General features: G+C 30.5%; 1 protein-coding gene and 1 long non-coding RNA gene across 2 annotated transcripts; both read left to right on the forward strand.

The window, feature by feature from the left end:
* Window positions 1-483: 483 nt before the first annotated feature.
* LOC145269775 (uncharacterized) lies at window positions 484-20389 on the forward strand. Its single transcript, XR_013865235.1, has 3 exons — window positions 484-585; window positions 6839-6963; window positions 17754-20389. It is a non-coding gene; the product is annotated as an uncharacterized LOC145269775 (long non-coding RNA).
* Window positions 20390-21383: 994 nt separating this feature from the next.
* On the forward strand, window positions 21384-25316 carry LOC145269745 (uncharacterized). Its single transcript, XM_080125473.1, has one exon. It carries the CDS (start codon window positions 21559-21561, stop codon window positions 22846-22848), a length of 1290 nt encoding a protein of 429 aa, XP_079981599.1. The 5' UTR covers window positions 21384-21558; the 3' UTR covers window positions 22849-25316.
* Window positions 25317-25942: the final 626 nt, after the last annotated feature.

Below are 25942 nucleotides of genomic sequence, written 5' to 3' on the forward strand. Positions count from 1 at the left end.
GGTGATTTCTTAGCAACCCATGAATTAATTTTAGCAATAAAATTATAATTCAACAGAATTTGGAATAAGAAATAAAAAAAAAAAAATAAAAACACTTGAAATCACAAAAAATGAAAATAATTATTTCAATTTTCTGCGAACTTGGTTATTTATAAAATTTACAGGCGATATTCGTTTTCAGCATATCCGAAAACCAAAAAGATCGTCATTTTAAAGGAAAATGTTAAGCTGGACAGCAGGTAAAAATTTTCAAATAAATAAATAAATAAAAGGGCAAATAATACTATTTAATTGACTTTCATCGTCTATTTCGTATGGCGTGGTAATTGCTCGAATGAGTTAATATGCGTGATCGCCAATAATTTTTAACAATGAAAATTTTTTTTTGTAATTTAACACAACGCAAATAAATAAATAAATAAATAAATAAAATTACAATAAAATGAAAAAAAATTCAATTTTCTGCGAACTTGTTTTTCCGGTCGCCATCTTAAAATGTTGACTTCCACCCGTCCAACCCGTCTCGTTTAAATCAACTCATCTTATAAATCGTTTCTTTGTTAAAAACAGATTACCAAACAAAAAGTAAGTATTTATTAATTTAATTGCTTTTGAAGCTCTTTTTTTTATTACATTATGATTCCATTTGTTTTACTACAGGGGCGCGTCGAAACCATTATGATTGCCTTTGTTTTAATAGAGAAATGAGTCAACATTCCATGATTGCATATAAACGAAGAATGCTACTATAGAAATCACTCGAATCGGGTTTTTATTGTTTAGTTTTGTTTTTAATTTTTTTCTTTTTTCTTTTTCAAGTGCTTTGAAAATTATTTTTATATTGAAAACATCGCAATTACATAACATATTATTATGTACTCTAACAATCCCTAACGGCCCAAATACGTGAATGAATGAAAAAAAAAAAAAAACAACAACAAAAAAAAAAAAAAAGAAAAAAAAAGCGATTCTCGGTGTTATTCGGTTAAAATGAAACCTTAAACCCCCCGCTACTAAAAACATCACAACATTCTATTTTTTTTATTAAACAATTATAAAAAAAATCTTCAATGAAAACCAAATTCAGAAACATTGTATATATTTTGTGTTTATTTTTTATTTGTTTTGCGTTAGTCACATTAAATATTTAGAGTTACTTTCGTTGTTTATGGTTTCGTTACGCTTCATTTTATAAAAACAAGATGGCGGCAATTTTTCACCAGCTAAGACGCTTAAAGCTGTTATTTTTTAAATTATATTTCTGTAATTTCGACTGCATAATTTGAAAGTTACCTTTGTAACTTATTAGAATTGACAAAAAATCAGTTGAAACCATTGATTTTTACCTGAAAACTCCATTTATCGACTTCAAAATCTCGTCCCAATTCTGAGGAAGCACTAATCTTTTGCATATATTTTACAAAAAAAAAAAAAACATTAAATCATTAAATTCATGTAAATATTGAAGACGTGGTTCTACAATTCATTGTTAAGATCAACTCAAAACAAAAACGATTTTTCCATCTCTTCTTATATATTCTTGAGGGACAGATAACTCACTGGTATTTCCTGTATAAGTGGCAGATAACTTATAACATTAAATCACTAAATTCATGTAAATATTGAAGACGTGGTTTTACAGTTCATTGTTAAGATCCACTCAAAACAAAAACGGCCTTTTCCATCTCTTCTTATATAATCTTGAGGGGCAGATAACTCACTAGGTGTGTCAGAAATTTCATGAAAAATATTGAATAATTTGACCCCCTGTCTTTCCAAGTTTATAACTACTCGAAAAATGTAATGCAACCCCTACTTTTTTTCAATTAAAGGAGCAAGGACCAAGGTTTCATTAAAAAAACAAACAACAAAAAACAAAAAAAAAACAACGTGATTTAAAAAAAAGTTTTAAACTTCGGACTTTACAGGTAAATTTCTAAAAAAAACACTTTTTTTGTTTTAAATTTGAATATATTATTTATTGACCTTTTATCTTCTGTATGTGATATATAACAATTTGGTTAGTAAATTAATTATTTACTTTTAAACATTCCAAAATGGGGGGGGTGAATTAATTCGACCTTCTGTCTTTCCAAGGTTATAACTACTCGAAAAATGTAATGCAAACCCTAATTTTTTTTTTTCAATTAAAGGAGCAAGGACCAAGGTTTTATTTTAAAAAAAATAATAAACAACAAACAACATGTTTTTTTTTTAAATGTTTTAAACTTCGGACTTTACAGGTAAATTTCTAAAAAAAACACTTTTTTTGTTTTAAATTTGAATATATTTTTTATTGACCTTTTATCTTCTGTATGTGATATATAAAAGTTTGGTTAGTAAATTAATTATTTACTTTTTAATAGACATTTCGAAATGGGGGTGGTGAATTTAAAAAAAACGTTTGTCTAAAATATTATATTCAGTTTATTTGAAAGAGTGAAAAATTTTACATTGACCCTGAAAATATTGTAAAAATAGAATCAATAGAAAAATTTTGATAGATTTTTTAAGTTTAAAAATTGAAAAATATTGAACTCGTAAAATTCAATTAATTTAATTCAATTAATTTAATTACTGTTTTTTAAAAAAATAAAAAAAATAATATTTCTATTACTTTTTATACAACTTTAATAGTTTATTTTGGAAGTATAATCCATAAAGAAAATAAATAACCCAGTTTTAAAAGAGAAATTACGAGTTTTTTATATTTTATTCGCAGTTTCGTGTTAGGGGTGTCAAAACTTCCTACAAAAGTTCTGATACACCTTATAACTCACTGGTACTTCCTATACAATTGGCAGATAACGTCCAGATACTATTCCAACACACTAGTTGATAAATCTTTTCCTGCTACATCCCCCATGCTGTGACCACAGGATGAATTATCATAATCAGTTTTGTGTGCACCAGAAAACTTGTGCAATTTTCTATGCATTTGTGCTAACAGATATATTTCATTGGATTAGCCAATCTTCGATGGAGGTTTCGTTTCAAGGGCAATTACTCTTAACATATCAAAGGCTTTTGATAGGGTATGGAATAAAGGTCTACTCCACAGAATCTCCAGTTATGGAATAGCTGGAAATCTTTTTTGAATTATTAAATCATTGCTCTCTATCAGGTTCATAAAAGTAGTGATTTATTAGCAGAAATCAGAAGCTTACAGTATTAAGGCTAGAGTCACTCAGGGGTCCATTCTTGGCCCAACTCTCTGATCTACATCAATGATCTCCCAAATCATCCTCAGATAATTTGCAGGTATTTTTACTGATGACACTTCAAAGGCCGTAAACGACAAGTTCTCTCTCATTTTCTCTGTTCATATCTTGAACATGTGGTGCAATGGAGAAAGGGGTGGCTGGTTAATTTTAATGCATCTAAAATAAAGTTTCTATCTTTACATCAACGCTCTGATCCCCATCTGGCATCAATTGAAATAAAAAGCTCTCTTCTTGAGGAGGCTCCATGTTTTGAGAAGCTTCTAGGTCTGACCTTTACTCCTGATCTGAGAGGAAACACATACATGATATCTGTTGCCAAGGTTACTTGAAAAATGGTGAAGTCATTCTACCTCTCCAGTAGATATCTCACTGCTGATGCTATTCTTTACCTGTATAAAACCCAAGTCATCTCCTACTTGTACTGAATAACAAGGATGATATATAGTTGCCACATCTGTTCAGGAGCTGCTAGAATGAACTTATCCTGCCTTGAAAGAGTTCAAATAACTTTGTAGTGTAGTGAAGATGCACGTTTCTCTTCCCTGCAATCTGTTTCCCACAGAAGAGACAGTGCAAGCCTGTCTCTGCTTTATCATTATTTTCATAGCAAGTGCTTGTCTAACAACTTCCTGATGAGCCGTCCCCTTAAGTCATCCAATTTACTAAGGATTACTATATTTTGCCATTGACTACCATACCTCATTAAGCCTTATCCTCCAGTGGCCTCCGGGCCTTGATAAGTGTTGACTCCTTTGTATAAAAACAGCAAAAAACATTTAAGGCATCTAGGGACGTATACACTTAACAGTAGGATTTTGCTGCCTATTTGATATGTTGGGATATTCATGTCAAGGGGCACAAGTGTTATGAGTTCGTCAGAACACTTTTCATTAAAGTAATTGTAAAACAGACAAATGGATGCAACATGACGATGGGATAAGGTCTGGAGTTTGGTTGATAGTATGCAATTTATTAGATTGGAAATTCTTGTTAGGATTTTTGTAGATGCACCAGCCCAGATTCATTTGCCAATCGTGTATTTATAGAGATACAAAATCCTGGCAAGTGTCATATTTTTCTAGCATGATACATGGAGTTCACCTTCTTTAAAGCATTTGTTCCAATTCATATATTCAGGTAACATGTTATTAGTCATAACAATCAGTGGATGAAAAACTTTCTTAAAATTGTTAAAGGAAAGAAGCTTAATCTTAGCAGCAATAAATGTTATCATCTCATTCCACCATAGACTACTATTAATTTTCTAAGGGTTTGTACATTGTGTAAATATGTGTAAATTAGTTTTCCTCTCATGTCTATAAAAAGTGTGATGTTGTCAACAAATATATCAATCTCGGGCACAATTTTATCAAGTCCTAATGAATATCAGGAAAATAAAAGTCTAAGGGTCGAACACTGAAGTACACCTGTGTTTATATCATGTTGTGTAGACGTACAACAACCAGGGACAACCTGATTTTTTTCTTGTCTAAGAAGAATGTGATTATATTAATAGTAGTGTTACTGTACAAGTTAATTTTCATGAGAAAACCTTCCCAGACTCCATCAAAGGCTTTGGATATACAAAGGCCTTCTGCACTATCTTCCTCTACCTTATTCAGTGCATGTAGGACATGACTATTAGTATACCTGCAGTTGAATGACTCTACCTAAATCTACACTGCTTGTCAAATTTTATCTATAGTATCAAGCCTGAATAATATTTCATCATCCAAGCCATAATTGACTGCATCTTCTAAATATTCAAACAAATTCAAATGATGACCCCATCTTCTATTTTTACCAGAACATTACAAAACTGATAGTAAAAATTGTTTATACTTTTTAAGCAACAGTTTCCTGCCATTGAAATAACTAAGTTTATTGAGACCAATTTTATCTGTCCTATCAATTTGTGCTAAGTGCAGTTTATCAACAGAAATTTCAGTGTTTATAGGAAATATTTGTTTTTTATTATTAGTCTGTTGTTGAAAAGAGCTAACAGAAAAACAACAAAAATTATTGAAGAAATTAAGCAGTTTCTTTACAGGAAAAGCATAAAAAATTATCAAAAAAATTGAGCAGCGTTTTTAGTAATTTATAGTTTTTTACGATCCTTCTTTACAAGCATAATCATTCAAATCAGCATTGCACTTCATCTGTCAGGTATGCAGCATGAATAATATTTCATCATCTAAGCCGTAATTGACTACATCTTCTGAATATTCAAACAAACTGAAATGGTGTCTCCATCTTAATTTTTCTTATTTTTATTCTTTAAATGACGTAAGGATTGATTATTTCTATCAGGAACAGATACCAAATGAAATGTTGAAAAAGTATTCCTCAAATTGATAGTAAAAACGTGTCACTTCTGATCAAGCAAGTTCCGGTTTCCTCACCATGCAAAAGACCAAGTTTACCAACCTCAATGTTATTAGTCTTATCCATTTGTGCCAAATGTGTCAACAGCAAGTCACCATCTTGTGAATAGATTCAAGGAAATGATGAAGAATATCTTGGCATTCACTGTTTCCTTTGCATAAACCTGTTATTTCACTTCCATACTTTTTAATTCTTTGAAGATGTCATCTACACAATTAATGATGATAACAACGAACCATCTTGCTTTAGATTGTCCTAAACTTCTAACATAAACAGTTCGACTACTGTTTTGCCGATGTTTTCAGACAAGAAATCTGAAGAGAATTTGAACCACAAAAGAAAATGTAAAATTGATTTTATTTCATGTTTAATTGATTTTATTTCATGTTAAATTGATTTTATTTCATGTTAAATTGATTTTATTTCATGTTAAATTGATTTTATTTCATGTTAAATTGATTTTATTTCTGGTTAAATTGATTTTATTTCATGGTATATTGACTTTATTTCATGTTAAATTGATTTTATTTCATGTTAAATTGATTTTATTTCATGTTAAATTAATGTTTTCAGACAAGAAGTCTGAAGAGACCTTGAACCACAAAAGCAAATGTTAAGTTGATTTTATTTCATGTTGAATTAATTTCATTTCATGTTAAATTGATGTTATTTCTTATCAAATTGATTTTATTTCCTGTTAAATTGATTTTATTTCATGTTAAATTGATTTTATTTCATATTAAATTAATTCTATTTCATGTTAAATTGATTTTATTTTGTGTTAAATTAATTCTATTTTATGTTTAATTGATTCAATTTGATGTTTGTTTAATTGATTTAATTTCATGTTTAATTGATTCCATTTCATGCTAAATCGATTCTATTCTATGTTAAATGAGATGTTAAATGAAAACAGACTGCTTAATGTTCAAATAGTTTTTGAATATCAGTTAATTATTTTTATTTGTAAAATGTTTTGTATTCTATATTTTTTAATGATTTTTTCATTGTTATTGTTTTTCTCATTTGTAGATTTTTTGTAAAACAATTAATTTGAGCACCATTACCTTTCTGAATGTTCTGATCAGTTGCAACATCACTAATATACGATTATTTTTTGGTGTTAAAAATACAATAAAAATATCAATGTTTTGAATACATTCATAACAATGAGAAATTAGAATGTTTTATGTCTTTTTTTTGTATTAAACGAACATTTTTTGATTTAGTTTTTTTTCAGACGTATTCCAGAAAATCTGAACTGCCTATACCTATTGTTGAAATCCTCAATCCTAGTTTCGTGGCTTTTAAAGAAAACATACTGCTTAAGGTTCAAACATTTTTTCAATAACAGGTAATTATTTCTTTGTGATAAAAATGTTTAACTTTCATTATTTCTTTAATGATTATTAAAATTGTTTGAATTTTATTTTTTGGAATTGTAAATTTTTGTAAGGTCAATTAATTTGAACACAACACACTTTTTGAATGTTCTGCTTGGAAATTTAAACTGCGTAATATTTTGGAAAATAAAAAAATGGATTCATAGAAAGTTTTAATAAATAAAAAATAATATTATATTTCTATATTCATATTTTATTTTTAGTATTTTCACAAAGTTTGGAAGACTTTACTTTCAACATTCTTGAACTTGGAAATCTGTAATTTGTATTGGAAATGTGAACTAGGAAATTTGTACTGAATTTCAAGAAACTTCCATCGTTCATTTCATAGAAAGAAATTCAGAGAAACCACAATTTTCAGTAATAAGCCATGCAGAAAATGAATTCGTTTTTCATGGATATCAAAATAAATATTCACAAATCACAAGTCAACAAAAGCTTCTTTAGTGATTTTCCACATTTCATAATTTCTGCGATGGGTATATTTGCTGATGACACCACACTCTATAATAGACATGAGGGGAAAACGAATGAACACATATCTAAGGCAATTACTTCTAGCTTACATAAACTTTTATTTGTTTGTACTGGACTTATGCCAAATAAGCAATGACAGCTGTGCAAGTAGAAGTAAAACAGTGGGGAGAATGGGTTTCTATAGAAATTCCTTGTGGGAACATAAGCCTCAATTGCTGCTTTGAACCATTCACATGTCTCATTTGCGTACTGTTCTGCAGGACGAGAAAAGATATTTCCCAGTGGGGCATCTCTGATATGATCTTGAGGTGTATCTTGAACGTGGGAATCTTCCTGTTGAACTCAGAAATCTGTACTAAATTTCATGGAATCTCTATAGTTCATTCTATAGAAAGAAAATCAGAGAAACCATAATTGTAAATAATGAGATAGTTTTAACTTCTGCAGAAGGACAGTCAGTGTACTATAATTCCACATCGACATAAAATCTGTAAATCTGCAGTGTTTTTTCTTTAATATAAAATCATTATATCGTCAATGTTTATTCCATAATCATGAAATCTCTAATGTTTTTCATGAAGTTTAACAATTCGTTTCCTGACATTTTGTATGTAAACACAAGTTCTCAGTAATATTTGGAAGCTCCTGTTGTTAACGCTAATGCTGTAAGAATTCTTCAGATTTTTGTCATTAGTGTAGTATGCCACTAGATACGTGGAGAGTAGTGGATGATATATATTGAGTGTTTCGAGAGAAAATACACCTTTCTTTTAAAAATAATGTTTGGGACGTCCTATTTGAAAATAGAAAACCATTCAATCTCTCAACTTCTCATTGAAGCAGATAATTGAAAACGTAACAAGTGTTCAGAAATATTGGTTTCATATGTGACACATATATGTTGTAGACATATTACGATATTGCTTTCTTGATTTATCTCATTATAATATATGCCCATAATAGTCCTCATAATTTTAAAAATCACATTCACAGCTAATCCCAGCCTTTATAATATGTAATGCCATGCTAAACTATGATATGATATGTACAAATTGATCTTTGACAGGTTCTTCAAAGTAAGCAGAGCAAAGATCTAGGAGCACAATATTTGATGTTAAGCCTAAGAGTTGTAGAAAATTCATATCAGATCAATATTTGATCAACATTGTCTGCTTTTTGTTAGTTTTTGGTGCTAAAATTACTATCAAAATTTTATGCATCACCAGAAAGTAGGTCTTAATAGTTAATAACAGCCAACTTTTGTTTTTCCTGCTTGATTACAGCCATCAGCATGAGTAGTCAATACAGGAGCGCTGAGCTTAGTTTATGGGAAAAAGCCACCTGACAATAATATATCACTCCGATTGGACTTTTCTCTGTTGATAGAGATGATTGCTCAGCTTGCTTGGTGCCTTGCATGCTGAAACTTTTTATTCACTAAACTAGATTTCCCCTAACTTAGAGTATCTGCTTTTATTGCCTTTATTTCCATCAAGGTGTTCAAGCTAAGCAGGGCTTTTACAATTATCAGTTTATAAATTGTAACCTTACTTTCACTTGCCAACTCTATATGTCTGCATTGCAATGCCAAGAGTTATCATCATCAAGTCCAACATATTCTCTTGCTCAATATGGTGTACTGGTGCTACCAGATCAGGCTGCCCTGAGACGAAATGCACCTACATTGACGTTTTTTTTGTTTTCTGATCTTTTTTGTAAAACTTAATTATGTTCTGCAAAACCAAAAACAAAAACAACAGCCTATCTCCCTCCCCTTTTTATTTTATTTTTTCCTACCTTACTCCCGGTCCTGGATATGACCTTAAACTACATCCGATGGTGAAGTCCAGCTTACGGGCTTGGGGAGTATGGAGCCACCTCTTAATTGCCATTGCTCCCAGGTCCACCCTGACCCGGAGTGGTAGTACCTGTTAGGGTCCCAACTATGGGTTAAATAGAAACAGATTTTAAAAAGGAAAAGAAACAACAAAAAAAAAGAAAGAAAAAGAAAACAAATATATTCTATTAAATTATCTATTTATTTATTTATTTATTTTTTTGCCCTGTCGGTAGGGCATGAGAACAAACCGACTGCCCCCCTGCAGAGGGTAAAAATCCCTCAATGGGGCAACCAGTTAGCCGTGCGTTGCTACCCGTAAAGTCTTAGGACGTGATCATGGTGATTGAGCGAACCTAAACCAGGATACATAGAAGTTTAGGCACCGCAACACATCACTTTGGCCCTTACTTCGATTAGACGGGCGGTTGGAGAGGCCCGATCCGACCAATCGGCCAGTCACGCCAAGCTCCACCATATATTGCCCATTCCAAAAACTCACTACTAACACAACACATCCCCCCTCTCCCACAAATAACCCTACTCCCTAATATATGATGGAAAGCGGTGGCTGAGGGTCAATCGATTAGGTGTGAATATCGATGATGAGGCTGTAAACCCCTCAGGATTGCTACAGATCCCATAGCAATATCAAGAGAGAACAGATAATCATTATGATACCATCAAAGTCGGTTATATCATCATTGTATCCCTGTAGAGGCTGGGCGAATGGGTTTCCCCCCAGGCTCTTCCCAAATAGGACTCCGAGGTGGGTGGGGAACAAAGATGACGAAAAAAAGAAAACAAAATATATGGCTTATTCCTCCCAAACCCACCCAACCACCCAAAGAGAACCCACTCTGATGTCTCTGATATCAGTCGCTCTGACGAAGAGACGATAAGACTAAGGAACTCAACATTCGTAGTAATAGAATCAATGGAGGAAACTCCTTTGAGCAAACTATCACCTTTTAAAATTGAAAAAAATCTTAAAACTCTAAAACCAAAGTCTATTAAAAAACAATTTAACGGCAGCCTACTAATAGAAACCCATAACGAAGAACAAACTAAAGAAATATTGAAACTAAAATTATTTGAAAGCATCAAAGTCAAATGCTACAGACATCCAACCCTAAATACCTGCAAAGGAGTAGTGAAAAGCTACGAACTTGCACTTTGTCCCTTGGAGGAAATCAGGACAAACTTACAGAAACAGAATGTGTTAGATGTTCGCAGAGTTCAAATAAAAAAAACAGTGAGAAAATCGATACCAATACATATATACTAACTTTTGATTCCCTCACCATACCCAAAGAAGTGAAAGTCGGATATATGAAAATAAATGTAGAAATTTATATTCCAAACCCCCTCCAATGCTTCAAGTGCCAAAAGTTTGGACACCATCAAGATCGGTGCACACGATTACCAGTGTGTGGAAGATGTGGAGAAAGCGGCCCACACATTGACTGCAGAAAAGATTTCAAGTGTGCCAACTGCCTGGGAAACCATGGCACTGGCTCTAGATATTGCGAAATATGGAAAAGAGAAAAAGAAGTGACCAAACTAAAACATATAAAGAATATATCCTACCCAGAGGCCAGGAAAATCATTGAAACTAAAACATATGCAGATGCAACAAAAAAAACTAATCCAATCAACAATCAAAATGGTCATATATATGTAACGGATACAACTGACAAGAAAATTGATGTCCTAAGCAAACTAATAAAGGAAATGAAAGAACTATTAGAAGAAATGAGGAAAATGAATAGTGCAATGTCTGCAACCAATCCAAGGATAATATTAAGTAAAGACACTACTGAACCACAAAAAGAAACAAAACCACAAACTATTTCTAAAAAAAACAACCGAACAACCATCAAACACATCACAAGCCAGAAAAGAATCAAAAATCCCCCCCAGACAAAAAAAAAAAAAAAAAAAAAACAGGAAAAGAAAGATCCCGATCTATATCTCAAACAGGGACTCCGACAGAAAATAGATTTGAGGGATTGGAGACGATGGAAGTTGAACACAATTCCAAATGATGAACAAAATATTACAATGGAATAACAGAGGGATAAAAGCAAACCAAAATGAACTCACATTATTAATAACAAATATGAGCCCAGCACTTGTCTGTCTACAGGAGACCTTTCTGAAAGAAAATAATGCCATCAACATAAAACACTACACATCTTACAACTACATAAATAAAGATACGGACAGAGCTTCTGCAGGCACATCAATACTCGTGAAGAATGAAGTCCCTCAAAGACAAATAAATATAAACACAAACTTGCAAGCAATTGCAGTTTCAGTGACTCTACATAGAACTATAACACTTTGCTCAATATATATCCCTCCAAAAGATACAATCAACGAAACTGAGATAACTCAATTAATAAAACAACCCCCTAAACCCTTTTTTCTACTAGGAGATCTCAACAGTCACAATGTAATATGGGGAAGTAAAGAAACAAATAAAAAAAGGAAAAGAAATAGAAAACATAATAAATAAAAATAATCTATGCCTCCTTAATAATCAAAACTACACCTATATGTACCCAGCAACAGGTACTTTCACCGCCATTGACCTTACCTTATGTGATCCTTCCATATATATGGACTATGACTGGAAAGTACACAATGACACCTGTGGGAGTGATCATTTCCCAATCATCATGGAAAGTCCAAGTACTAGCACTGAACAAAAAACACCCAAATGGAACCTACATAAAGCGGATTAGGAAGACTTCCAGGAACAGTGCAAAAACCAATTAATTATCGAAAAGAATGATGAAGATGACCATTTGAACTACTTCATTAAAACACTCACAAACATAGCAAATAATACCATACCGAAAACAACCAAAACCAACAATCACAACAAACCTTGGTTCACAAAAGAATGCAGAAAAGCCATCAGAGCTCGACGAGCTGCCTTGAGAAAATTTGAAAAGTATCCAACAAGCGAAAATCTGGATTTCTTCAAAAACAACAGAGCAAAAGCCAGACGAATCATAAAGGGATCCAAAAGAACAACTTGGAGAAATTATATATCCAAAATTAATGTGAATACCAAGGCGAAAACAGTTTGGAACATGATGAGGAAAATAGAAGGAAAGTGTAGTAGTACACCAATATCCCACATCTCTAAAGGCAACAAAATATACACGGATAAAAAAGACATTTCCAATAACCTGGCAGATAATTTATCAAAAATTTCATCATGTGACAGACAAACAGAGAAATTCAAAAAGATTAGAGAAAAGGAAGAGAAAAAGAAAATTCTATTTAAATCACAAAATACTGAAAAATACAACCAACCTCTTACCTTGCCTGAATTAAAAGAATCGCTAACCAAATCCCATGACACAGCTACAGGGCCCAATGAAATTCCATATAAAATCCTCAAAAAACTTCCAGAAACCTCAATGAAATACCTACTTGAAATTTTCAATATTATATGGTCCAGTGGAAACATACCCGAGACCTGGAAAGAGGCCACAATAATACCAATCCCCAAATCTGAAAACTCAAACATCCAATCCCAATCAAGTAACATCTCAGATCCATTGAATTTCAGGCCAATAGCTCTAACAAGCTGCATTTGTAAGACCATGGAAAGGATTATAAACAAAAGACTAATCTGGTTCCTGGAAACAGAGAATCTTATTACAGAATTTCAAACAGGATTCAGGAAAAACCGAAGTTCAATAGACCACATAGTCAGACTTGAAACCTTCATCAGAGAAGCCTTTGTAAGGAAGGAACATTTAACAGCAGTGTTTTTTGACATGGAAAAAGCCTACAATACTGTGTGGAAGTACAGTGTTACAAGGGATCTGAAGGCGCTTGGACTAAAAGGCAGAATGCCAATTTTTATTGAAATTTTTTTAAAAAATAGACGGTTCAGAATAAAGGTTGGCACAGCTCTCTCGGACTTGAAAGAACAAGAGAATGGAGTACCTCAAGGGAGTATACTGTCAGTGACCCTGTTCAGTATCCGAATTAACAACATTGTAAAAAACCTTAACCCTGGGGTAGATTGCTCCCTATATGTGGATGACTTCCTAATATGCTGTAGATCTAGATATATATCTATAATAGAAAGGAAGCTTCAATTGTGCTTAAACAAAGTAAGGAGATGGACGGAAGAGAATGGATTTAGATTCTCCAAAAGAAAAACGAAATGCATGCATTTCTGCAAACTAAAGAACATGCATAATGATCCTGTCCTAATCATGGAAGGAATGCCCATACCCGTTACTGACCAGTACAAATTCTTAGGGATTTTATTTGACAAAAAGTTAACATTCATCCCACACATAAACTATCTGAAAAAAAAAATGTAACAAAGCTGTAAATCTTTTGAGAGTGGTAACACATACCGATTGGGGTGCAGACAGGGAAACACTCCTTAAACTTTACAGAGCACTAGTCCGCTCAAAGCTAGACTACGGTTGTTTGATATATGGATCAACCCGAACATCATATATAAAAAGCCTAGACCCTATTCACCATACTGGCCTAAGATTGGCCCTAGGAGCATACAGAACTTCCCCCGTGAACAGTCTATACACGGAAGTACACGAACCCCCACTAGATCTAAGGCGAGAAAAGTTAGCCCTTCAATATTTACTGAAACTGAAGTCTTGCCCAAACAACCCTGCATACCAATGTACCTTCTATCCTAAATATGAAGAACTCTTTAACATGAGAAGAAAAACTATCAAAACGTTCGGGCTCCGAATGAAGGAAAGCATTGAAGAATCGAAAATTCCAATCTCCAGCATTCACAACTTCATACTGCCTAAAACACCCCCATGGACCATGAAACAAGTTGAAATAAAACTCAACCTAAACAAAAAGTCCAAATCTACCACAAACCCTATTGAATACCACGACGAACTTCAACATTTAAAATTACAATATTCAGACTACACCTTTATCTACACAGACGGGTCTAAAAGCAACAATCACACTGGATGTGCAGCAACGTACCATAAAACCACAATGAAGAGAAATCTTCAAAATGAAGCATCTATATTCACTGCAGAGACTATAGCTATCGATCTAGCACTCAACATAATTTCAGAGGAAACCACCAAAAACTTCATCATTCTCACAGATTCTCTATCAGTCCTATTATCTATACAAAATCAAAAACAAGAAAATCCACTAACAACAAAATTAATAGAAAAAATCAATATCCTTTCAACTACTAAAAACATTATTCTTGTCTGGATCCCCAGCCATGTGGGGGATCAAAGGCAATGACAGGGCAAATACAGCTGCAAAAAGATCTTCTCACCTTCCAACTGACAATTTTAAGATTCCACATACTGATCTTAGACCCCAGATAAAAGCATACATACAGGAAAAATGGCAACTGCGGTGGAGTCAGCAAGAGGGCAACAAATTATACTCAATCAAACCTGAACTTAAGGAATGATGTCCGGACATCAAGAGATCATGCCGAGAAGATGTGATATTGACTCGGCTGCGCATAGGACACACCAACTTTACTCATTCTTATATACTAAATGGAGAATCGGCACCAGAGTGCATCCCATGCCAGGAGACACTCACAGTAAAACATATCCTAGTTGGGTGTGATGACCTTGCCCCAACTAGAAAATTATATTATACAGAAAGCAATATGGAAGACCTTTTTGAAAAGGTCAGCTCAGCAAATATTCTAGCATACCTAAGGAAAGTAAATTTATATCAGAAAATTTAAGGAAATTTAAAGTCACCCAAATATACACATCCATGTATAAATACAACATTTAATTTCTTAGTTCAATTTTATAAAAAAAGGGAGGAAAGGCTGAAAAAGTCATTCCCCCCCTCCCAATAAAAAAAAAAGTTAAAAAAAAAAAAAGGACTCCGGCATTAAATGACCACATAGGTTGATATGCCGTAAAACCAATCAATCAATCAATCAATATGGTGTATCATCACTAAGAATAACGATAGTGTTTCAACGTGTTCTACTTTGCAGAGAAATATGGCTGCAAGTCTTCCCTTTTCATTTCAGTAAATGTCACTAATAAATGTTGTAAATACGACTTTTGTTTAAATGCAAAACTCCATTATTTCTCACTTTACTACTTGCAAACCATGAATATATGTATGGAGACCAACAGTCAATGTTTTATACCTATATTTCTTTAAGATACCATAGCCATAATGCATGACAAAAACGATCCTATGCTATTAGGTTTTGTCTTTTACAATTTGTTACAGCGACCACTGTATAAACTTGCAGCATTAAATTAATACATTCATAATTTAAAAAAAACGAGTCACCAGTATTGTGCCTATTTACTATGCCTCCCCACGGGACAGAGTTAGACACCAGGGTCGTTTTTTAACGTGGAGAAAAGGTACAAAAATAAAAATTGTCTCAGTCGTGAAGGATTTCTCCTCCACCGAAAGAGAACAAGAAATAGAAGTGCAGCATCTGAAGAACAGATACTACACTTTGATCTTGACCCGAGGGCCAGTCACCAGTATTGTGACTGATATGTTTTCAATGGCATTACACGGAAACTTATTTCCATAAAAAATTGAATTTCATCGGCTAAATTAATACATAATAAATGATAATCAATTTGTATATGTGTATAAATAAAACTAATTTTAATAAAGTAATCAAGTTATAAAAATACAAATATCATAACTTTTGTTTCTTTAATATTTTATTAAAGTATGCAAAAATATTTTTCATCAATAATGACGGTTTATTACATTTTAAACCTTCCACTTAATTTTATTATTAATATGGATAAAACTTATATAAATTTGAGACCTTTTCATTGTTTCTTCAAAATATTTCTTATTCATTTTTGATTTAAGTAAAAATCATTTAAAAATTGTTTAGTACAGTTACATATATAAACTAATGAAATATATAAACTATTGAAATATATAAACTAATGAAATATATAAACTATTGAAATATATAAACTAATGAAATATATAAACCAGTGAAATATATAAACCAATGAAATATATAAACCAATGAAATATATAAACCAATGAAATATATAAACAACTGAAATATATAAACTAATGAAATATATAAACTAATGAAATATATAAACTAATGAAATATATAAACTAATGAAATATATAAACCAGTGAAATATATAAACCAATGAAATATATAAACCAATGAAATATATAAACTAATGAAATATATAAACCAGTGAAATATATAAACCAATGAAATATATAAACCAATGAAATATATAAACTAATGAAATATATAAACCAGTGAAATATATAAACCAATGAAATATATAAACTAATGAAATATATAAACTAATGAAATATATAAACCAATGAAATATATAAACTAATGAAATATATAAACCAGTGAAATATATAAACCAATGAAATATATAAACTAATGAAATATATAAACCAATGAAATATATAAGCCAATGAAATATATAAACTAATGAAATATATAAACTAACGAAATATATAAACTAATGAAAAATATTATGACATGAAAAATATGAAAAAAAGCATGGAAAAGCAATTGCCAGATATATTGGAAATTTCCATTTTTTTCCTTTGAAAAAGATGAATGATTTTGATTTGGTTAAAATTATGGTGATTTATATATTCTACGCTTTCTTAGAATTTTCAAAAATTCACATTGTTGAACCAAAAGCATTGGAAAAATTGCTATAAAAATTAATTTGAGGACTTCTTTAAAATGGTGCATGATTATTTAATTGTGCTTTTAGCTCACAATGCAGATGTCTATCTCTAATTCATCCATTTAAAAAGCAACCGTGTATACACCTTAACATTATTAACAGTATTATGTAAAGAAAATGTATAAAATTATATTATTTAATGAAATTCTCTTTTGATTTAAGTGAAAATCATTTAAAAATTAGTACAGGTAAATACATGAACTAATGAAATATATTATGACATAAAAAGGTTGAATCAAGTTTTATGGCATATCAGAAAAATGATGGTGATTTATATATATTCTACAATTTCTTAGAATTTTCAAACATTCGCATTGTTGAACCAAAAGCATTGGAAAAATTGCTAGATTTTTTTTATGCCTCGAGAAGCATTAATCAAAAAGTGTTGAAAACTTTTGTTGATATTTAGTTTGATATTTATGAAAAAGAATTCATTTTCTGCATGGATAAGTATTGCAACAAATTTCCTGATTATATTTTTACTTTAATCAAAAATGAATTTGAGGACTTCTTAAAAATTGTGCATGATTATTTACTTGTGCTTTTTACTCACAATGCAATTGTCTATCTCTACTTTATCCATTTTAAAACTAACACTGTATACATATTAACATTATTAAAAGTATTATGAAAATATGTATAAATCATATTATTTAATGAAATTTGTCTTTATTTCATTTTGCAGAATATCGAGCAATCAATACAATGAATATTGCACAAAGTTAAAAGCCAGAAAACAAGAGAAACCATATCCTTCTGAGTTATTTTTTCATAAAATAGAATTTTATGAAAATACAGGGTAAAATCTTGACAACTAAGTATTTATTTTTTCTATTCTATAGCAGTATTAAATATTGTATTAGTTCAAATAATTATTGCAAGTGCATATGACTAATCGACTCATTGACAGTTTTATAAATACAGTGAATAGTAGAATAATAAAAACTTATGAGATTTTTATAATGAGCTGCAATTGGTGGATTTGTTAGAACTATCCATTAAAATACACAGAAAATGATTTATATATAAACGAATTGTGAGAATCTATATACATTATGCTATATGTAAGGTTTAAATGTCATCTTATAAAATGGATAAACATTCACTGGATCTATTAATGATTTTCAGTATTCATCAATCAATTCACATCCAATATTGATTTGATGTGGATTCTTTTGCTATTATAGTCAGCTGGCACACATATATATGTATATATATATATACATTTATATATATATATATATATATATATAATTATATTAGTGTTGGGATGATTAACTAGAATCAGAAAAATCTTAACTTCTTGGGGTATCGATATCGGCATCAGAAAAATTACATTCCAATTTCTGATTCCAAAAATATAAAATGAAACAAGCACAGATTTTTTTTATTAAAAGTTGTTCCTTTACAACATAAGACTGAGAAGAGCCCTACAATGGATTATACATCTCATTTACAGATTTAGCATTGATTAGCAGAATTTATTTTATTTATTGGTCATTTATAAAGAGATTACTTGCCTATTGCCTGTGTAATTGTTTTGCATCTATTCGCTAAAATGTCTATGTGTCCTCATCCGAGGGAGATCATATGATTATAAAAAAAGTTTTAAATGTTCAGAGCGGGGTTAAATTTCGTTGCCGCCAGCTGTACATTGGAGGGTCTGTCATTGACTTCTTAAATAATTAGTTTTATGACACCTCTTTGGACACAAGGAAATCCTTCATAGCTGTGGCAATTGTTATTCCAAGCATATTTGAAAACCCCTTCCCAGATGTAGATTCTCCAAACCTAATTTAATTTGTTTTTATTAATTATTATTTAAGCAAAGTAAATATTCTAGAGTTCAGTTGTGTATTCGATATCACAGATTTTAAAAATCTTTTCGCACCTATTTAATAAATGGCCATATGCTATCTAAGAGAGACTTAACTTTAATATCAAGAGATTTTTGTTTTTGGCACTGGTTTTGTCTCATCACCGCATCCTTTGCAATTTTCATGTTTCCTTATATTTTGTTTGGTTTTGACACAAGTGAAAATATAGATGAAAATCTCACAAGTTTATCAAAACTTTGGAAGAGCAAACATTGAGAAGTTTATTAACTTAAAAAAACTTTCATTTACATTTAAAATACCCAAAACATGAGATTTTACTTTTTTAGGCGATTATGTGTGAGCACACTGAAACGCTATTTTAGAATTTAGTGTTGCATGCAAATATAAGTAAACTGATCCCATTTCAAGCAGTTAAGTAATTTTTACCACTAATTCTAAAGCCGATCAACAAAATCATAAAATCACATGGAATTGTTTTATTTTTCATATTGCCACCCGTACTTAGGGTTAGTAGTAAGAAAGGAGTGGTTTTTATGATGTGTAACAATACTATATATTAATAGAATAGTGTGTTTGTTATTTATTTTGTGTCACGATTATATTGGAGGGACTGTTGTTATGGATTCCCATTTCTTATAATAAATAATTTTACCAATATTCTTCGTAAGTTTTGGTTTTGGTTTAAATAATAGATGATGGCACTTAAGCCATCTATTTTTTTATAAATGATTTTACCAAGAATTCTTCCTAAGTTTGGGTTTCGATTTCGATTACAGCTGATGAAACTCGAGTGATCCATTATTTTTATAAATAATTTTATGAAGAATTCTTCATAAATTTTGTTTTCGGTTTTGATTATAGCGGAATGAACTCCAGCTAATGCACCCGACTCATATGGATACTTTTTTTTTTTTTTAATCGCAACTTTATAATTTATAAAAATTGATATTACATTAACTCTATAATATTATAAATGAAATATCTAAGAATTAAAATATATTTAAGCGTAATTAACAACCTGGCTTTGTCAGGCGCCCCTGCTAGCTAAGAAAAAATACGCCATGAATATCAACATCAATGTATAAATCCCCTGTGGAATTTCCACATGTCCTGCTAGTTGTTATTATTATTTACATCTCGTTTTTGTGTTTGTTTTTATAGCAAAGCAAATCAATTTAATAACCCACCAAATTTATATAATGAAATTGAATTTAAACATTCATAGGAGGAAGGGACATAATGGTAATGCACTCTCCATGTAAAAAAATGGTTTTGTAAATACTAACATTATTAGAAATTTGTTCATAACAATGGGAGAGGGGTGTTCTTAATATTTTATTCCTCCACAGTTTTCGCATTGTATCTACCAATTGTCGACTATTTTCAACTGTTTATAAAAACTTTCAAATAGCATGTTGTGCACTAACAACGAACTGATACAATTTGGCTTTGTTTCAAATCCAAATAAACGTTTTGTTGTCTTTCAATTTGCAATACATTACAATGAAAATATTTGAGAAAAAATACACGGGGGTTTATGTAATGTAAAAATTTACAAAATAACAACAAATCTCTAATTAAATATAAATATTAAAAGAATCGAAATCGAATCAGAAATTTAGAGCAAAATCGGTAATTAAATCGGAATTAGGAAAAAATCACTAATATATATATATATATATATATATACATATATATTTATATACATATATATATACATATATATTTATATACATATATATATACATATATATTTATATACATATATATATACATATATATATATACATATATATATACATATATATATATATACATATATATATATATACATATATATATACATATATATATATATACGTATATATACATATATACACATATATATATACATATATATATACATATATATGCACATATATATACACACATATATATACATATATATACACACATATATATATACATATATATAGTTATATACATATATAACATACATATATATATATATATTCATATATATATATACATAACTATATTCATATATATATATATACATAGCTATATACATATACATAACTATATACATATATATACATATGCATATATGTACATATATATACATATACATAACTATTTGCATATATATATACATATACATAACTATTTACATATATATATATACATATACATAACTATAACTATTTACTTGCAATAACCCTTATCCCTGAGTGGCTTCCGGGCCTTGATAAGTGGTGATCACTGTGTAAAAATATATATATATAAATATATATACATATACATAACTATATAAATATACATACATATACATATCTATATAAATATATATACATAACTATATAAATATATATATATATATACATATAAATATATATATATATATACATACACATATACATATATATACACATACATATATATATATATATATACATATACACTAAAAAGGCATATATATATATATTATCAATTATGTTATAAAACATATTTTCATTTTAACATGACAAAAATATGAATTATGAACAATCTACTAAATTTTTAATTCATAAAACTTAAAAATTGTTCTTACTCATTCTACTTTTATAATATAAATTAATAACATGTTAAAGTCTTAAATAGTTCAGTTTGAAAATGACGACTAAATCAGATATGGGAGAAAAACTTTATTCTTGTGAAGTGTGTGGTTCCGTTTTTACGAGTAAACAGTCTGTAGCCATTCATATGCGTACACATACTGGAGAGAAACCATTTTCTTGTGAAGTATGTGGTCGTTCTTTTACACAAAAGCAGCATATGTTGCAACATATGCAAACACATACTGGAGAGAAACTATATTCTTGTGAAGTATGTGGCCGTTCTTTTATACAAAAACAATATATGTTGCAACATATGCGAACGCATACTGGAGAGAAACCATATTCTTGTGAAGTTTGTAGCTCTTCTTTTACATGGAAACACAATTTGGTTAATCATATGCGAACACATACTGGAGAGAAACCATTTTCTTGTGAAGTATGTGGCCGTAATTTTACACGTAAACACCACTTGGTTATTCATATACGAACACATACTGGGAAGAAACCATATTCTTGTGAAGTATGTGGCCGTTTTTTTACAGATAAACGCAACTTGGTCATACATATTCGAACACATACTGGAGAGAAACCATATTCTTGTGAAGTATGTGGCCGTTTTTTTACACGAAAGAAATATATGGTTCCACATATGCGAACACATACTGGAGAGAAACCATTTTGTTGTGAAGTATGTGGCCGTTTATTTACAGATAAACGCAACTTGGTCAAACATATGCGAACACATACTGGAGAGAAACCATACTCTTGTGAAATATGTGGGCGTTTTTTTACAGATAAACCCAACTTGGTCATACATATGCGGACACATACTGGAGAGAAACCATATTCTTGTGAAGTATGTGGAAGTTCTTTTATACAAAAGCAATATATGTTTCAACACATGCGAACACATACTGGAGAGAAACCATATTCTTGTGAAGTTTGTCGCTCTTCTTTTACATGGAAACACAATTTGGTTTATCATATGCAAATACATACTGGAGAGAAACCATTTTCTTGTGAAGTATGTGGGCATAATTTTACACGTAAACACCAGTTGGCTATTCATATCCGAACACATACTGGAAAGAAAACATTTTCTTGTGAAGTATGTGGCCATAATTTTACACGTAAACACAACTTGGTCATACATATGCGAACACATACTGGAGAGAAACCATATTCTTGTGAAGTATGTGGCCGTTCTTTTACACAAAAGCAACAGATGTTGCCACATATGCGAACACATACTGGAGAGAAACCATACTCTTGTAAAGTATGTGGCCATTCTTTTATACAAAAGCATCATATGTTGCAACATATGCGAACACATACTGGAGAATAACCATATTCTTCTGAAGTATGGGGCCATTCTTTGCACATAAACAGATTATGCTTCATCATATTCTAACACATACTGGAGAGTAACCATATTCTTGTGAATTATGCCGTTCTTCCTTTGCAAATAAAAATAATTTAGGCATTCATATGCGAACACATACTGGAGAGACAAGGACTTATGTATGATATGAAACGAAATTGGGAATTAAAAGACGTTCCAATTATACCAGTCATTATAGGAGCAACTGGGCTTATGAAAAAGAACTTTAAAAAGTACATAGTAAGCATACCCGGTGAACCAAGTGCAAGTGAAATACAAACGATTGCACTGAAAGGGACGGCTAGAATCCTGAAAAGATCTCTTTGTTGGACTCACTAAAATAGGGGTAAATGTCAGACATCTGGTTGGATGTCCAACCCCCTAGAAGAAAAAGTTTAAGAAAAATGAAAAAAAAGAGAGAAATCCTGCTAGACACTGTCAATTGTATAAGGTCTCTCTGGACAGAGGTTTGTCAGAACCTGGCATGATGAGATTTTTACTAGAAGTAAAACCTGATTAAATATTAAAAATTAGCAGTTCAAATAAGATTTTCCTATGTCTAATCCACAATAGGTCTTATGAAGAATCGTGCACCTTTCCAAGTGATGTTACCTCAAGTATTAGCACGAAGCAGGATACTTCACCAGACTAAATAAATTATTGTCCTTGCATCAAGTACGACCAAACAACCAAAACAAGATATACTACAACATATGAAAATTGTTATTTGAGAAGAGAAAAATTATATTTTATTCAATTTAATTTCTAACATAAGGCTTCAGAGATAAAGAATTTCAATGGAACATTCGAATATCTATGTATCTCATATAGAGTTCAAGTGTTGGCTCCAGGAAGTGGGCACATTCATTTCTGAGAACTTCGATAGAAATAAAATAAAAACAATAGAGAAACTATATTCTCGTGGAGTATGTTGCTCTTTTGTAACGAAACAAATGCAAACATAATTGAGAATAATCTTTTAAACGTCTCTGTTCTCTTTTATACAGAATCCAATATGCTGCAAGCAAATATTGTAAACAAAATCACATTTTATAAAAGCGTTTACCTTTAAAATTTACTTTTTACATACAGTATGTCGTTCTTTCTATCAAATGAATCTAATAATATGATGCTGCAAAGCAATCACATATTATTTTAGTAATTTTATGTTGCAATGGATTTCACAGTGTGTGATTGCTATATACATTGAAATATTATTAGCATAAACTAATGCCCATACTATTGATATTGCATTTAAAAAATGTCATTTTCTGTTCAATTTATTTTATGTTGGAAATAAATATTTCGTTTATTCTATTTAATAAAAGAAAATTGTTTCTAAGACATAATCGATTGGAAAATGTCATTGTAAACAAATTTGTTGGTGCATATGTTTAAACATATTTTGTAGAAATTAAACCAATACAAAACTGAAAAACTTTTCAATTAAATGAAAATATGGACGTTTTTTGATAAAAATCGTTTGTTTTACAACAGAAAATATAATTTGAACATTTTATAAAATTTATGCCTGAACTTTCGAACTTATATGAAATCAATTATTATTTGATGCAAGAAAATGATGATTTTTAAAATCATATTTATTTTTATACTTTAACAGAACAATAAAAAATATCACACAACTTAAAAATTTGTGCAGTTTTTGTGTATATTAATTTGTCTATTTTCTTCCAAATATGTATGTTTCCAAAATAAAACAATATTTTTTATATAATTTGTGATTTGTACAATATACTTGGAAACGGGATTATACTAGAGGACAATTTTTTCCTTTATGAATGTTGTCTAGATTTCTACAAGTGAATTATTTTTGCTGAATTAGGAAATAGCATCCATCAGGTCAGGTTCGAAAAAATCAGAAAAGAAAATTGCTTCTAAGACGCAATCGATTGGAAAATGCCATTGTAAAGATTTGGAACAATTTGTCGGTGCATATGTTTAAACATATTTTGTAGAAATTAAACCAATACAAAGCTGAATAAAGGAAATGAAAATATGGACGTTTTTTGATAAAAATCGTTTGTTTTATAACAGAAAATATAACTTTAACATTTTATAAAATTTGTGCCTGAACTTTCGGACTTATATGAAATCAGTGTTTATTTGATACGAGAAAATGATGAGTTGTAGAATCATATTTCTTTTTATAATTTAACAGAACAATAAAAAATATCACACAACTTGCATTAAAAATTTGTGCAGTTTTTGTGTATATTAATTTGTCTATTTTCTTGCAAATATGTATGTTTCCAAAATGAAACAATATTTTTTATATAATTCGTAATTTATACAATATATTCTGAAAGTGGATTGCAGTGGAGAACAATTTTTTACTTTATGAATGTTGTTTAGATTTCTACAAGTGATTTAATTTTACACTGCTGAATCGGGAAATAGCATCCGTTTCTATCCATCAGGTCAGATTTGTGTGCTAAGTTGATTTGAAAAAATAAGACCGTGTGAAAAAATGGATTATATTTTGTGGCATTCTCAGCTCATTTTTGTCAATACAAATCATCATAAATCATCTTAAGGTTTTTAAGAAAAAAATGTTTGTACAATAATATACAGTGCCGGAAAAAAGAAAGTCTGCACTTGTAATTTTTTTTCAAAAACTGAAAATTTAAGCTAAATTTAATGTAACTGTTTAAACAACCTATACCTCATTTGATTTTCCTTTTATTCGTCTATAATTTTAGCTATTCATATTTGTGCGGACTTTCTTTTTTGCCACCTGTATATATCGATAACCTTATGGAAATATCGATTACTATAAACTGAATGGTGGACATTGATAAAAGTAAGTAAACGTAAATTGCATGTTGCGTCAACATTATTCAAACTTCAGGACTTGAACTTCCATTTCTCCAAACTCCTGTAATCTTTAGCGGAAGGAAGGTCCAACAGTAGGCAGCTACCATGAATGCGACCCTGTTACCTGGTCTCAATTTATTTCATGTCCTGATAGAATCTCTCCCCCCCTGTTCGTCGCTCATTGAACCCAAGTTATCAGGAAACTTGTATATATGTGAAAATA

This window comes from Euprymna scolopes, chromosome 45, assembly GCF_053919585.1.
Source record: "Euprymna scolopes isolate OS-2025 chromosome 45, ASM5391958v1, whole genome shotgun sequence".
NCBI classification, from domain to species: domain Eukaryota; kingdom Metazoa; phylum Mollusca; class Cephalopoda; order Sepiida; family Sepiolidae; genus Euprymna; species Euprymna scolopes.

Coding starts and splice junctions, on each gene's coding strand:
- LOC145269745 (XM_080125473.1), top strand. CDS start 21,559: ATGACGACTAAATCAGATATGGGAGAAAAACTTTATTCTTGTGAAGTG.